General features: G+C 30.9%; 1 protein-coding gene across 4 annotated transcripts in view; it reads right to left on the bottom strand.

Annotated features, from left to right (window-relative positions):
• Positions 1-15,000, bottom strand: part of LOC124432083 (puratrophin-1-like) — a 338,073-nt gene that overhangs the window by 213,848 nt on the left and 109,225 nt on the right. Inside the window, exon 1 of one of the 4 annotated variants that reach the window (XM_046980637.1) lies at positions 7,402-7,463. The exons of the other annotated variants lie outside the window; for them this stretch is intronic. Within the exon in view, the coding sequence (XP_046836593.1) occupies positions 7,402-7,437 (36 nt within the window). The 5' untranslated portion in view covers positions 7,438-7,463. Of the gene's footprint in view, positions 1-7,401; positions 7,464-15,000 lie in introns of those variants that run through there. 4 annotated transcript variants of the gene reach the window in all.

Raw genomic sequence — 15,000 nt, 5'->3', positions numbered from 1 at the left:
AGAGCGTTTACACGAGAAGGAAAGAAGACAGGATCGACACGAAGGGGATCGGCAGATCGGGAACCGTGCGATCGTGTGACGAGCCGCTAGCTTAGTCAGCTAGCTAGCTAAACTAAGCTAAGCTAACTTGAGCTAGCTTAGTTGGGCTGGCTAGCTGGCTGGCTAGCTAGCTGCCAAGCATCTTAACCAGTCACGGTCCGAGGCCCTTGCGGAACCAACGGGGACGTTAAGGCTACGTCCACATCATTGACTCGATGATATTTTATTTTATGTCATCTCTGTCCTATACAAACTACTTACGTATGGACGATAGTATTTTGATGTAATGGTCTAGACGATGAAAGATGAAAGATGAAAGATGAAAGATGACGTTGCTTCTCTTTCTCTCTCTCTCTCTCTCTCTCTCTCGATCTCTTATAATTAGATAAATATTATTTATTCATTTCTTTTCCTACATAACAAATACCTTCGTTATGGATGCTGTTTATATATATATATATATATATATATATATATATATATATTTATTTTGTTTCTTTTTTAATTCAATTGATATAATTGATAAAGATAAACAACGTCGCAAGGAATCAAAACGACGTAAACAATTTCGCGAGATTGTCGTAATATTCGTGTTCAAAAATCATTTAAAGTATTTTTCATTAATAGACCATAGAAATACTAAATAGTATCGTAGAGAATCGTCCTTGCCCTACGACCTCTTGATATTTAAATGTCTTCTTAGATATATCTACTCGACACCAGCGATAACCCCATGACTACTGCCAATCAACGTAATTATTAGGTGTAGGTGTAGGTATAGAAGAGAACCCGTTGAAAAGATCACGTTCACTCTCGTAAAGGATCTTTAAATCGATGCCATCCGATGATGATGACTATTGATCATTATCCTATGGAATAACGATTTAACGATAATATCTACGAATTTAACACGTTCGAATAATAATTGATTGTATATTAGAATTGAAAATGATCTTGAAAATAATGAATGAATTTAAAACGTCGAAATATTGTTTCACGATATTCCACTTGTTGAACTATGTATTATATACAAATATGGTATAACGGAGGTAAGAATTATTTAATTAATTTAATAATAAAATTAAATAAATCATATAATAATAACAGTTATTTAAAATTAATATATTATGGATTAATATAACAATATTATATGTATATATATATATATACACATATATAAATTATATATAAATTAATATATAATGAAGGAAAGAAGAAATATCGTAGAAATTTCATTTACGTTGAAATGAAATTTTTCAAAAAATCGACACGTACACATACACATACACATACATATATATATATATATATATATATATGTATGTATCTTTTGGTACGTGACCAATCTCGATCTCTAGTTTCATTATCGGCGTGTGTCGAGACACTAGGTGACACCGCAAACGCCTTACGTTCTCCACGTTACTATCTTTAGATGCGCGCGTTTCTCGGGGCCGCTCGATTCTCTCTATTGGATCGTGACAAGCTACATCGGTACACGAGTGCAAAAGCGAAAAGGCACACGGCGTGAACACGTACTTAAGAGATCGGACCGACTTAACTCGAATCACGTACTGGACAAGTTCGAGTGGTAACCACGACTCTCTCGGTGCTGTACTCTTGATACTCTCTCGGGAGAGACTCTACGATATACCAGACACACCCACATTCGTTCGTGTCGATTGCCACGAGCTTATTTCCTTCGGACATTATTGTATTCTCTCTTTCTTTCTCTCTCTCTCTCTCTCTCTCTCTCTCTCTCTTTCTTTCATTCCTTCTTTCTCTTTCTCCCTATTGGTTTTACTTACTTAGCCAAGCAACCAACAACAACGAGGCAACCCGATGACGATTGATAAAAATAGGAATTAGCAGCTATTTGCTGCAATTCACTGGCGATTAATTATTCCCCACTGATATACTCTCTCTCTTTCTCTCTCTCTTTCTCTCTCTCTTTCCTTCTATCTATTTTACTTTCCTTCACTCTCTTTCTCGTCCCTCTCACTCGTACACACTCACTCACTCACTCACTCAGTCACTCAGTCACTCGGTAACTCAACTTGCAATACCACCACCATTCGCGTTACCATTTCGTACGGTCACAGTAGATAAATTATACTTTCACGAAAGTAGAATATTCTCTCTATGTGCATTAGGATATTTCAACGAGCATACATATATACACGATGGATATTTTCTTCTTCTTCTTCTTCTTCTTCTTCTTCTTCTTCTTCGATCATTTAAAAATCTTAATTCACCTCGCTTGATTCTCAATAATACGAAACCCTCCACTTCGAGTAATAGTAATGGACGATGGATGAATGTCTATCGTTGTCCTATAGTAAATAAGACGATAGACCTTTAGCAAACGATTCTCTCTCTCTCTCTCTCTCTGTCTCTCTCTTATCTTTTCTTTCTTATCGTATCATTACGCGTTCCTTACTTCAATGACGTCGGTCTCTTAGCCATAAACTCACCCCGAGAGATCGGACACTTATTATCTTACATACGTACGTCCAAACTATCGATAACGTTTACAACACATCAGACTATGCTTCTATTCGCCTCTGGCATAGATACGCGTGGGAAAATCTTACGAGATACGGTACCAGTCCGATCTGTGACCCTCTTTTCGGACCGTTCGACTAGTTATACCCAGGATGTTTCATCTAATTGCGCTGATAAATAAATTACAAGCTTTCCACTTAATACCCCTGAGATAGTTAGATATAGAAAGAGATAGAGAGAGAAAAAGAAAGAGAGAAACAAACAAACAAACAAACAAACAAAAAATATCTATATATATATATATATATATATATATATATATATATATATATAATATATACGAGTTCCGTTACATTAATTTATTAATCCGTCATTTATTTATTATTAATCCAACGTATCAAAATAAAATTGCTATCTAATGATCGTTCGATCATTAGATGACTCACTATTTTCATCCGTTTCAAATTTTCTATTATCACGACTTATATATATATATATATATATAAGTCAAACTTTGTATCGTGTAATTCCTTCGATCAGCTGTCAAGGAAATCCAATGAAGAACAATCGTCGAAAAAGTTTCTTACTCTTAAAGGTTAAACTCTTTTAAAATTTGACCCAGTAGAAGTAGCCTCTTACAGGGCTTTTACTTACTCTCGACATTTTCAATGAAGGATTCTAACGGAATTTTCTAAACTCATATTCATGCGATTCCGTATATTCGAGATAGACTATTCACTTTCCAACTCGTCGCGCGTGACCATACTATTCACGACAAGAATATATTACGAGTGTGTAAGTTTTCGTACTACTATGTTACATTTATAATTAAGCAGAAAAATACACGTTTACAATTTTATTGAATTTTCATAATAATTGTAATATGTATATTAATATATATATATATATGCTTTAAAATAAATATATTTTTATAATAATATAAAAATTTGTAATTGAATTTTATATAAAATATATATATATATATATGTATGTATATAATATTATATCGATCATATTGTTGAAATATAATTTATAAATTATTTCGTTATACATCTAGTTCATCGTTTATCGTTAACATGAAATTTTACGCAACCCATCAATATGATGTATTACAGATTTCACATTTATAGTCGCAGTAATCACGAATATTAGTTTTCGTAATAATTTACTTTGACACTGATTGATCTAACGGTATGAACTTCATGTTACGATTAAAAAAAGAAAAGAGGCTCTATTCGCATAAAAAAAAAAAAAGAAAAAAAAATATCCACACCTACAATTCAATCTTATAAATTTCTTATTTTCATATTGAATAATAAGTGATTTAAAAGGAAAAAAAAAAAAAAAAAAAAAATATATATATATATATATATATATATATATATATATATATGACATAGCACGAAAAAATAAATTAATAAGAAAAAAAAAAAAAAAAAGAAATAAATCTATTCGAACATATTCTGGTATAATTAGAATGTAGAAGGTGATGGGGAAGGGGTTGGTGTATGGGGAGGGGGAAAGAAAAAGGAAATTTCTTAACAAAGAAACAACAAATGTTTTGATGACGATAACGATCGTTATAAAGATATGCAAAACGACGTTAGTTACGCGTTCCCATACAAAAAAAAAAAATCCAAAAAAAAAAACCAAAAAAAAAAAACAACAAAAAAATCTATCTAATGCCGTTCGCGCGCGCGCGCGCTCGCACTCGCTCAGCTGGCAGAAGCCATGCAGCGCAACTCTTGGCCGCCGCCGTGCCTGCCCGTTGTTGGTAATTACGCGTTGCAAAACAGAGACACGACATCGACGACCCTACGACCCCTTCGAAGGTTGGCTCAGACCAGAAATACGAGGAGAGGAGGTGGAAGGAGGGCTCTGAGGGAAGGTGGGACGTTGGGAGGGAGGAAGGGCGGGAGGAAGGGAGGGAAATAGGAAGGGGGTAGCGGTCTTTCTCTCTACACCTTAGGTCAACCACTACCAGACTCGCCTAGCAGGACTAGGAAGTATCAAACTCGATGAAAATATCTCTTTGTGTATCTTCTGTGTTACTTCGTTGTGTTATCGAATAATCCCTAGGTAATCGAAAGTCACTAGATGTTATTTCTTTTCTTTTTTTCCCGTATTGTTTTCTTCTTTGTTTCTTAAAAATTCATTATTTAATAACATATCTAAAGCTCGTTGCTAGACGTTCTTTGTTTACGTGTTAAATCTCGTTTAATAATAAATAAAAATAAAACAAAAAAAGAAAATAAATAAATAAATAAATAAATAAACGGATAAGAAGAAAGGAAAAAAATTGATCGAGAATATTGTCAAATTTATATAGTGATATATTATAGTTCGAAAATATTATAGAAACTTTGTATCTATTCGGACATCGGTATACCTCCCTTCCCTTTTTTTTTTTTCAAGTGAGGGATAGATTGTGTAAAAAAAAAAAAAAAAAAAAAAAAGAACGGAATAATTGAAGAATATTTTAAATGTCAAGAATATTATGATTAGCTGGTAAAATTTTTTTCGAATCATCAAAATAATCCAATCAGTCACGGCGACTTTCGATCGGCAAACGAGGCTCCTTTCACTTCGCTCTCAACCAAACAACACATTGAAACGACTTGGTGGTGGTATTCGTGATAATCCTAAAAGTAAACGCATCCCGTCGATGATTCCAATGGATCGCCCCGTGCCTGGCAACAATGTTTCGAATCAATGTAATTGTTTGATCATACTTTCTAAAAAGTCTTACTGACATGAGAAACGAACTTGGTTCGCATGAAAACGCACGACAAATATGACAATAGCGTTATCCCGATGAAATTTTATTTCTAAATTTTTTTTTTTTTACTTATAAACTTTATCTCTAATTTTTTTCTTTTTTTTTTTTTTTTTTTTTTTACTTGCAAATTTTATCCCCAATTTTTTGTTACCTGTAAATTTTATTTCTACTTTTTTCTTCTTTCTTGTTTTTATTATTATTATTTTTTTTTTTTTTTTTTTTTATTATTGGAATTAATAGCAGATTAGGATATATAGCAAATGCAAGCAAGGAAAAAAAAAATAACAAAGGAATTAACAGAGAAATTATTTCTAATTCGAATTATTAAAATTAATAATGGATTAGGATTTGTGAACAAATACGAAATGATGGAAAATAAAGAAGAGAAAAAAAAAATAAATAAACAAATCAACAAGTAAATTATTTATGAATACGATGAATTATCTCTAATTACATACACCTATATACATATATAATCTATACGTACAACGCCAATAATATATTAATTATTCATTCATTAGTAAAGAAAATTATGTATGTTAAATGTCGTCGATTTAAAATCGATCATCCAATATAGTGAAAATTTATTCGAGACTAGTGTATATCGATGGAAAAAAAAATCGATGTGATCATTTGACGTAAAAAAAAAAAAAAAAAGAGAAAAAGAAAAAAAAGGAAAAGAAGAAGAGAAGAAAAAAAGAAAAAAAAAAGAAAAAGGGAGAAAGAAACAGGTAAAAATATGTATATATATTTTTTTGTAGTTCCATTCCATTCATAGAAACGAAATATTACATATATACGTATCTTCTGTGGTATAGTTAGCCCTATGAATTCCTGTTATGTGAGTTAAGGCAATAAATATTCATGGATGAATTCATTAGATGTGAACCAATAGGAAGGACAGCATCTCAACGATCCAAGAACTTTACTACACGTGCCTTAGATCTATTCCCTCTATTCATTATCGTTTCGATTACGAGATAGAAAGGAAAACGTAGTTAAAGGAATTATAAGGATATATAAAGGGAATTGAGAGTGTACGAAGAGAAACGAAGATAGATAGAAGAGAGGAGGGAGGAAAGGTAAGAGGGATAGAGGAGAAAAGGGATGATAGAGTAGATAGTCCGGATGAGAGAACCAATGTGTATAGGTTCAAAAAAGGTACAACAGATTGGTCCATCACGTATGTGGATCCTCTCTCTCTCTCTCTCTGTCTCTCTCTCTCTGTCTCTCTCTCTCTCTCTCTCTCTCTTTTGGTAGAAACGCACGTTTAGCAATTAATCTTAAAGCTGACCGTTCGTATCCGTTCATAGAATAAAACATGAGATCGTTAGATCCTTTTTCAGTTAGTAAATAAGGATTTGTTATCCTTGATCTAACACACGCATTCTCATCCAAAGCGCATCTGAGAAAACGTGACTGACTTACTGCAAATGCGAACGAACGTTCATGTTCATCGTTGATGTTAAAGATAAAGATAGATAGATAGGTAAATAGATATATAGATAGATAGAAATAGAAAAAAAAGAGAGAGAGAGAGAGAGAGATTTTTGAGAGAAGAATATTAGATTAAGAGTGGGGGAAAAAAAAAGTTTAATACCAACATCATTTCGATTCATTCGATCGATCTTAATGTCCTCGTCAAATTCAAAAGTTAACATTTTAAATATCGTTAATAAAATAATATATTCGATTTAAGAAAGAGATAGATAGACAGATAGATAGATAGATAGATAGAGAGAGAGAGAGAGGGAGAAAGAGATGTCTCGAGATCGAGGCCGTTTAATGCGTGGGAAGAAAAGTGCGTGAGATCGAAGGTGTTTTAGAAGATCTCTCTCTCTCTCTCTCTTTCTCTTATCGTCCGCAATTGTTCAATTTAAACGACGTAATGGCCGTTCGAATGATTTACTTTCTGTCTTGCGGGACGTGTTTAAGTTGATTATCTAAATATATACAATAAGAAGACGACTGAAGATACTTCAAAAGCAATACGCATACATACGTTGACTATATAATAAAGAAAAAAAAAAAAAAAATTTTATTTCAAAAACAATAATTATTTCATTAAAACGTTTACTTACTCCAATCAATGGATCTCGTATTAATTGTATTATCATTAACTAGGAACTTGAAGTATACGTACCTGTAACAAAAATGATCAACAAGAAAATTAAATAAATAAATAAATAAATAAATAAAAGAAAACATAGTTCATTAAGATTTAATATATAAAAAAAAATGTATATATATATATATATATCATAAGATTTTAGAAGATTGTTTTTACCACCCATATGTATGTATGTATGTATGTACATTACGTGTTTCGCACGTTCTATACGTTTACGTATCATAGACGTATGATACACGTAGTATACATATATTCGTATGCACGAATGCGTGCTTGAAAGTGTTAAGGAAGAGAGGGTAAAAAGGTCAAATAGAAGGTCTACTACGCGCTTAGAATACGCAAATAACTTCGGTGAGTAAATGCATATGCATCCTTGGCAAAGTGCCACTTACAAAATAACATAGGGTAGCGTTGAAAAGTTGACTAAGAGATAAAGATAGTCAGAGGAGGTGTGGGGTTAACGTTGAGGACACTGCACCCTGAGTGCCATTCTCGTCACTCCTTTCCGTCTCTCTCTTATCTTAATACACTTTAAAAGGTACGATATATATATATATATACCTTATTTATTGTGACACCCAATTCCTAATGTTCTATTAATAACATATTCTACGATTACATAATGTCTAAATTATTTCAAGATTTGAACGATTAATTATCATCAATGATAGTTCTTAGGGAAATGATTTGTGAATTAAAAAGAGATCCTTCGTCTTGTCCTCTTTGTTTTTCTTTTTTTTTTTTCTTTGTTTTCTTTTTTGTTTTGTTCTTTATCTTTTTTTTTTTTTTATTTCACCGGACTCGTAATTGATATCATGAGAATTAAACAATGAGAATTAAATGATCGATTAAATTCAATTAAAGGGAAGAAAGAGAAAAGATTCTATTCGTTGTTGTTATTACACGTAGAATATATAAGTTCATTGTTTTGTATCAGAAGGATTAGTGAATGATTTTTCAAATCAATTCACATAATTACCATTATTATATTTTTCAAACGGGGTAGAGAGAGAGAGAGAAAGAGAGTTTCCATCAATAATATTAACTAATAGACAAAATTATATTACGTCGTATAATCGTAAAGATGGCGTGTTTATTCGAATATAAAATGTAACTTAGAGAATGTGGAAAATATCGATGAAAAGGAGAAGAAGTAGTAGATATGCCGAGTAGGGCTAGCGTGCTATTTTTAAAGGATACCTCGGGTATGCTAGGGGCATCCTATTAACATACAATAAGGACATAATTCTCTTTGGTTCTCCCCCATTGAGAGAGAAAGAGAGAGAGAAAGAGAAAGAGAGAGTATAGTATGCCGCGTGGTGAATATCCCCGTTTGTTGTCTTCTCTCTTCATTCTCCTAGAATCAACTCGTATGGGGGAACCACGAACAAAGGGCCAAGCAAATTTCGTGAATTCTTCGAGTGGTAGTTTATTTTATTTTATTTTATTTTATTTTATTTTCTTATTATTTATATTTCTTTCCTTTTTTCGAAACACACGCTCAACTCATACATAAAAATTCATTTATCTAAATGATAATAGATATATATATATATGTGTGTGTGTTTGTGTGTATTTATAGTATTAAACAAAAGAGTTTAATTTATTATTGAAACGTTAATGGTGTCTCAAGGTATACATTAAAATCGAATTAATGATGAAAGATAATCAATAAATTGAAAGCTATACAAGGTCTATACTCTTATCGAGTCGATGTTATTGACCTCCTTATCGATAATACCCTTCGACCATGTTCCCCATTACGAGTTGACTTATTATTATTATTATTATTATTATTATTATTATTATTATTATTACATATCTAAAAAATAAATAAATAAAAATAACAAAAAAACACGCAGAAATTATCGCGTTCAAGTTGACGCATTTAGATTCTCTCTAATCTTTATGAACAAGTATAAATATAGTTATTGTTCTTTGGGAATTTTTTTCTTTTTTTTTTTTTTTTTAGATTTATTTTTTTCTTCTTTTCCTTTTTCTTTTCGAAACTAATTAATTTCGATGACTCACGGAGAACAATTCGTCGAAGTCAAAAGCGATTAAATAATTTATATAATTCGTTTGAATAGAATTATTCGCACGAAAAAAAATCAACGAGAATATTATCGTCGTGCGATTTATTTTATTATCAAAAAAAAAAAAAAAAAGAAAGAAAGAAAAGAAAAGGAAAAAGACAAAAAATATTGCAACTAGACATGCATATATAGCGCATATATAGTATACCTATTTTCTTATAAATTTATATACAGTATAACTATATACAGTACATATATACCAATATAAAGATGTTCAATGAAAATAGGTACATAATCGACGTCTGTAAATCTGCTATTAATTCTGATAATGAAAAGCAAAAAAAAAAAAAAAAAAAGAAAGAAAGAAAAAAGGAAAGAAAAAGGATGAAAAAAAAACAAAAAAAATAAAAAAAAGAAAAAACTAGTAAAAGAAAGAAGAAAGAAGAACAACTATAATAAAACAAGTTAACCGTAGTTTCTAAGAAACACGATCAACTTTATAAAGTCCCTGAACAGAGTCAAGGGGATACCACGTCTTAGCAGTCATGCCGTCGATCGTCGAAGAGTCAGATGAACTACCTGTTTCTACCGGTTTGGTATCGGCGCCAACGCTCCTACAAGGTCGTGTTTACCTTCTAACGCTACAACCACTCACAATGAAACGATCTCGCAAACGTTTCACGTTCTACTATATATATACATATATATATACCCCACTTTTAAATTCTAATAGATATAACATCTACAATTTTTATTGTTCCTATTTCATCTAAATTGTTCTTCTTTTTTTTCTTTTTTTTTCTAATTATTCCTCGAAATAACTATATGTATATATATATATATATGTATACAAATAGAATATAGTAGAAACTATACATAATTAATTATATACAATTGGACTTAACAAACATTTATATAATTAATCTATAAATACGAGATACGAACGATTAGGATTAACATATAATAGTTTAGCAATTTGCACAAAATAACGTTTGCTCAAAGAAAAAGAAGAAAAAGGAGAGGAAGAGGAAGAGGAAGAAGAAGAAGAAGAAAAAGAAGAAATAGATAGAAAAAAAAAAAAAATACGATTTCTAACGTGGTTAATCGCTTTTAACTGATCAGCGATACCTAGAATGATAACTTTTAAAGTTCCTACTACTGAATAATAGAACGGATGGACCACTGCGAAATAGAAGAGAGATAAGCGATTCTAACCACGCCCTATCTCAGAAATAGCTCTCTAAAAGACAAACGGTATAAACTACTATAACTGACAGGATCGGGCTACTATTATTTCTATTATCCATCTTTCTTATTTTATCTCCATCGAGATATTTAAGAAGAAACGAAGATACCTACCAAGTGATTCTCAAGTTAATTTTTATTACTAATAATTCATAACTATCATCGAAATAATATATTTATAATTACAAACATTTACGAAATATTATTGGGCCCGGATGATTTTTCAAAGAAAATCAAAGCCCAAATTTTGTCCAGAATTTTAATTATTACAATAATTATTATTACTTTAAATATAATAATTATTATAATAATAATAGTAATAATAATAATAATTTATTTTATTTTAAAGAAAACTTCAACTTTTCATGATGAATTAAAATTATATATCCATCAGATATCCAAAAAAAAAAAAAAAAAAAGTTAAGAAAAAAAAAAGGGTGGGACAATTTTTAATCCACCTAAAGTATTAAACAAAATTAATTAATCCAATAAAAAATTTAAGATTCATTTCCTTTCTCTCTCTCTCTGTCTCTCTGTCTCTCTTTGAGATTCTCTAGTAATTCTCAATGATAAATACAAGATTGTTTAATTATGCTTAATCAATATCCATTGCAATTAATACGACATGGTGAAAAGAGTTAAATGACCGAATGCATCATGATTGGCATGCAGCTGTGCAACAGCACGTTGTAAGAAACGAGGAGATCGAATGAATCACGTTACCGTCTTGTCATCTGAAAGCTTTTACACGTGTATGTATATCTTTTACACTTATACAGATACGCACACGCACAAACATCTACACATCTACACAAATATACATATATTATGTATATAAATATGGAAATTTAAGATACAACGAGTCGTTCAAAGGGAGAACACAAGTAAGAAAGACATGTATTAACACTTTTACTCGAATAGATTGACACATAATATCATCCTTCTTGGCATGGTCGCGTGTCTCGCCCACAATACGTGAAGAATCATCTGTTAGAATTATATCTATGTGTTTGTTCATACATGTGTGTGTGTGTGTGTATATATATATATATATATATATATATATATATATATATATATATATGTATCTCGTATCTAATTGAGAAAACTCGAATGAACGTTTTTAGAATAAATTTTCGATAAGCCTTAAATGACGTTTAAACGCTTTGATACCTTGCTTATTTGCATCTTTCTTATCTATTTTACCTAACTTATTTGTTTTATTTATCTATCCATCCATTCATCCTTCTTTTTTTTTTCTTTTTCCTTTTCTTTCATTTGTACTACCGATATATCAATATATCAATATGCACATAATAAAAAGCTGTGCTCTCAATTTTGCATCACGTGAGAACATGATATAAATTTCATTTACCGGAAAATTAATCTCGAATACGAACAAGTGCAAGTATATATATATATATATATATATGTATATAAGATAATAATTTGTATAAGATAATAATTCGTGATAATAAGACAGCTTTGAATATACTGTATAAATTTAAAAATACTATATGCGAATTTAAAAGTATTATATAAATAAAATTTATTCGATAGAATTACATCGACATATCCCAAAATTTATCCCATAAATTTAATACCTACACACACACACACAAAAAAATATATATATATATATATATACATAATACGAGGGAAGAAGGAAGAAGCGAAAGAAAAAATATACGATAAAATAAGATAAGGACAAGAAAGAATAAAAAGTGAGGAAAAAAGAAAAAGAAAAAGAAAAAGAAAAAAGAAACAAAGAAGCAAGAATATCGAGGGAATGGCCTGAAGGGGTGAAAAGAAATATGAAACGAAATAAAAAAAAAAAAAAAAAAAATGATCTCCTTTTATATTCCCAAGAGAATTGCGTAGCACAAGACGATGCACTTCAACTGGATTTCGTGCGTGCTCCCGATACTATCCACCTACGTAAGAGGTACATACATACACACAGACACACACACACACACATATATATATATACACATATACTCGTAACTAAAGGTGGATATATATACAGCATACGTAATAAGGACTACGGTATATGTTATACAAAATATACCTAGAGATACATACGTATATAATATATATAATAAATACTATATATATATGTACAAGGCGTTACACGCGTATATGGCTTTTGCCAGGGACACAGAAGTTGCCTACATTGTTCCGCTTTGCCAGGACATTCAGATACATCGCGTGCAATAGCCCAGTTTGCAATACGAAACAATCTCCCTAGGAGGCAACGCGACGAGCCAAACAGTACATATGTCTTACATAGTCTAATCTACATATACAATGTATGTATGTATGTATGTTAATAGTACTTACTAAACGCTTACATAAATTTTCGATAATATAATAATTCTTTCTTTTTTTGTTGTTGTTGTTGTTGTCTTCTTTCTTTTTTTTCTTTCCCTCATCTTTTAAATGGCTATCGTCATATCTTTTGAGAGATTATTCTAACAAGTTTTTTTTTTTTTATTATGGAATGAACGTGAGAAAGAGAGAGAAAGAGAAAGATTCAAGAAAACAAAATTGAATCTACGAGTTATCATATTGTTATTTTTATTATTATACTGATATGCACATGTCACGACGCTTATATATATATATATCCTTTTGAAGGATATTTCCAATTAATATGATTCATTAATGATTCATTAATACGTACATTTGTATCCTTTATTCTTTGAAACTGATAAAAGATAATGTTTATAGAATGATATATTTATAGATATATTTATACAAATAAAATATTGTATAAATATACAATATATTTGTAGTATGATTTTTTCAAATGACATTTACAGATATATTCATTAAAATATATATTTATATATACGTATATATAGGATCGTAAAAAGTTTTCTCGTTTTTGATAATGAAATATTTCCAATTACGAATTTATGATACAATGTAGGAACAGATATACAATGTAGGAAAAAAAGAAGAAAAAAATAGAAAAAAAAAAAAAAAAGGAAAACAGACAGAAAGAAGAAAAAAGAAATATTTAGAAACAATCCTCGAATGTTATCATTTAATTCAGATAATTTGAAACGATCATTGTTTTCTTGGAAACTAATAAGCACAAGTTTGCTTATGTCTATTGCGTACACTGTACTCTCTCTCTCTTTCTCTCTTTCTCTCTTTCTCTCTATGTATGCGTTTGTCAGGGTACAATGGTTTCGACGTTACAGTCCTGTTAAAGGCGCACGGAACTCGAAGCTGAGTGACTGAACAATGCGTAACGAGCATTGTCTCTCCGCTCCGCCTCCCAATTCTATTTCATACTATATTGCCTTTATCTCTTACTCGGCCTCTTCAAAAGACGCACGAATGGCCTGCACGACACGACACAAAGGGACTACAAAGTCGACTAAACTAAATACAAATACAGACAATAACTGTGCGTGCGGTTATACTTAAGTGTCACCTTTGTTTGAAAATTTTAAATTCGTAAATACGACTATCGCTTTACACGTTTACAATCATCGATCATATTATTACATAGTTTTAATTTATTAAAAAAAAAAATATATATATATATATTATATTATATATTAATAATATTAATAATATTATTAATTAGTTAAGTCTACGATTATACTTGAGTATTTTCTTTATATGAAAATTTTTAGAACGGTCAAACGAATCTCAAATTGATAATAGAAAATTTTCTCTATATTGGTTCAAAAAAAAGAACAAAAAAAAAAAAAGAAAAAAGAATTTTATCAATATCGATTTTCCTCCCCTTCACCCTTCCCCATGTCTTCCCCTTTTCCCGAGCAATTCGAATCGACGTATTTCTTTCTCTCTCTTTCTTTTTCTCCTTTATCTTTCATTATCTCAGAAATAAGAATTACTTCAAAAATTTCGAAGGACGTGGCAAGATGTTTTTTTTTTTCTTTCTTTCTTTCTTTCTTTCCTTTTGTTTGTTTTTTTTTTTCAACGTACGATCAACCATACTCTCATTTTGCCGAATGTGTTTGTTCAACTTGTAAATAATCGTTAAAAATAAAACAAAAGGGGGGAAGAATAGGGGCGGTTCGCCTTGGTACCAACCTACCAAGCACTAATTACAGCCTATCGTCTGGAATGCCATGAAGAAAACTCATTCGCTCAGCTGATTACAGTTCGGCCACGTGTGTATGCGCACATTCGTTCGGGATCTGTTATTATTCACCATCCTACTGAATGGAAGGGAATAATCGATGCTTCTCTCTCTCTCTCTCTCTCTCTTTCTCAAGAGATCT

Source organism: Vespa crabro, chromosome 23, assembly GCF_910589235.1.
Source record: "Vespa crabro chromosome 23, iyVesCrab1.2, whole genome shotgun sequence".
Classification (NCBI taxonomy): Eukaryota; Metazoa; Arthropoda; class Insecta; order Hymenoptera; family Vespidae; genus Vespa; species Vespa crabro.
The sequence above is the reverse complement of the archived record's forward strand: the minus strand, read 5'-3'. Positions and strand labels throughout refer to the sequence as shown.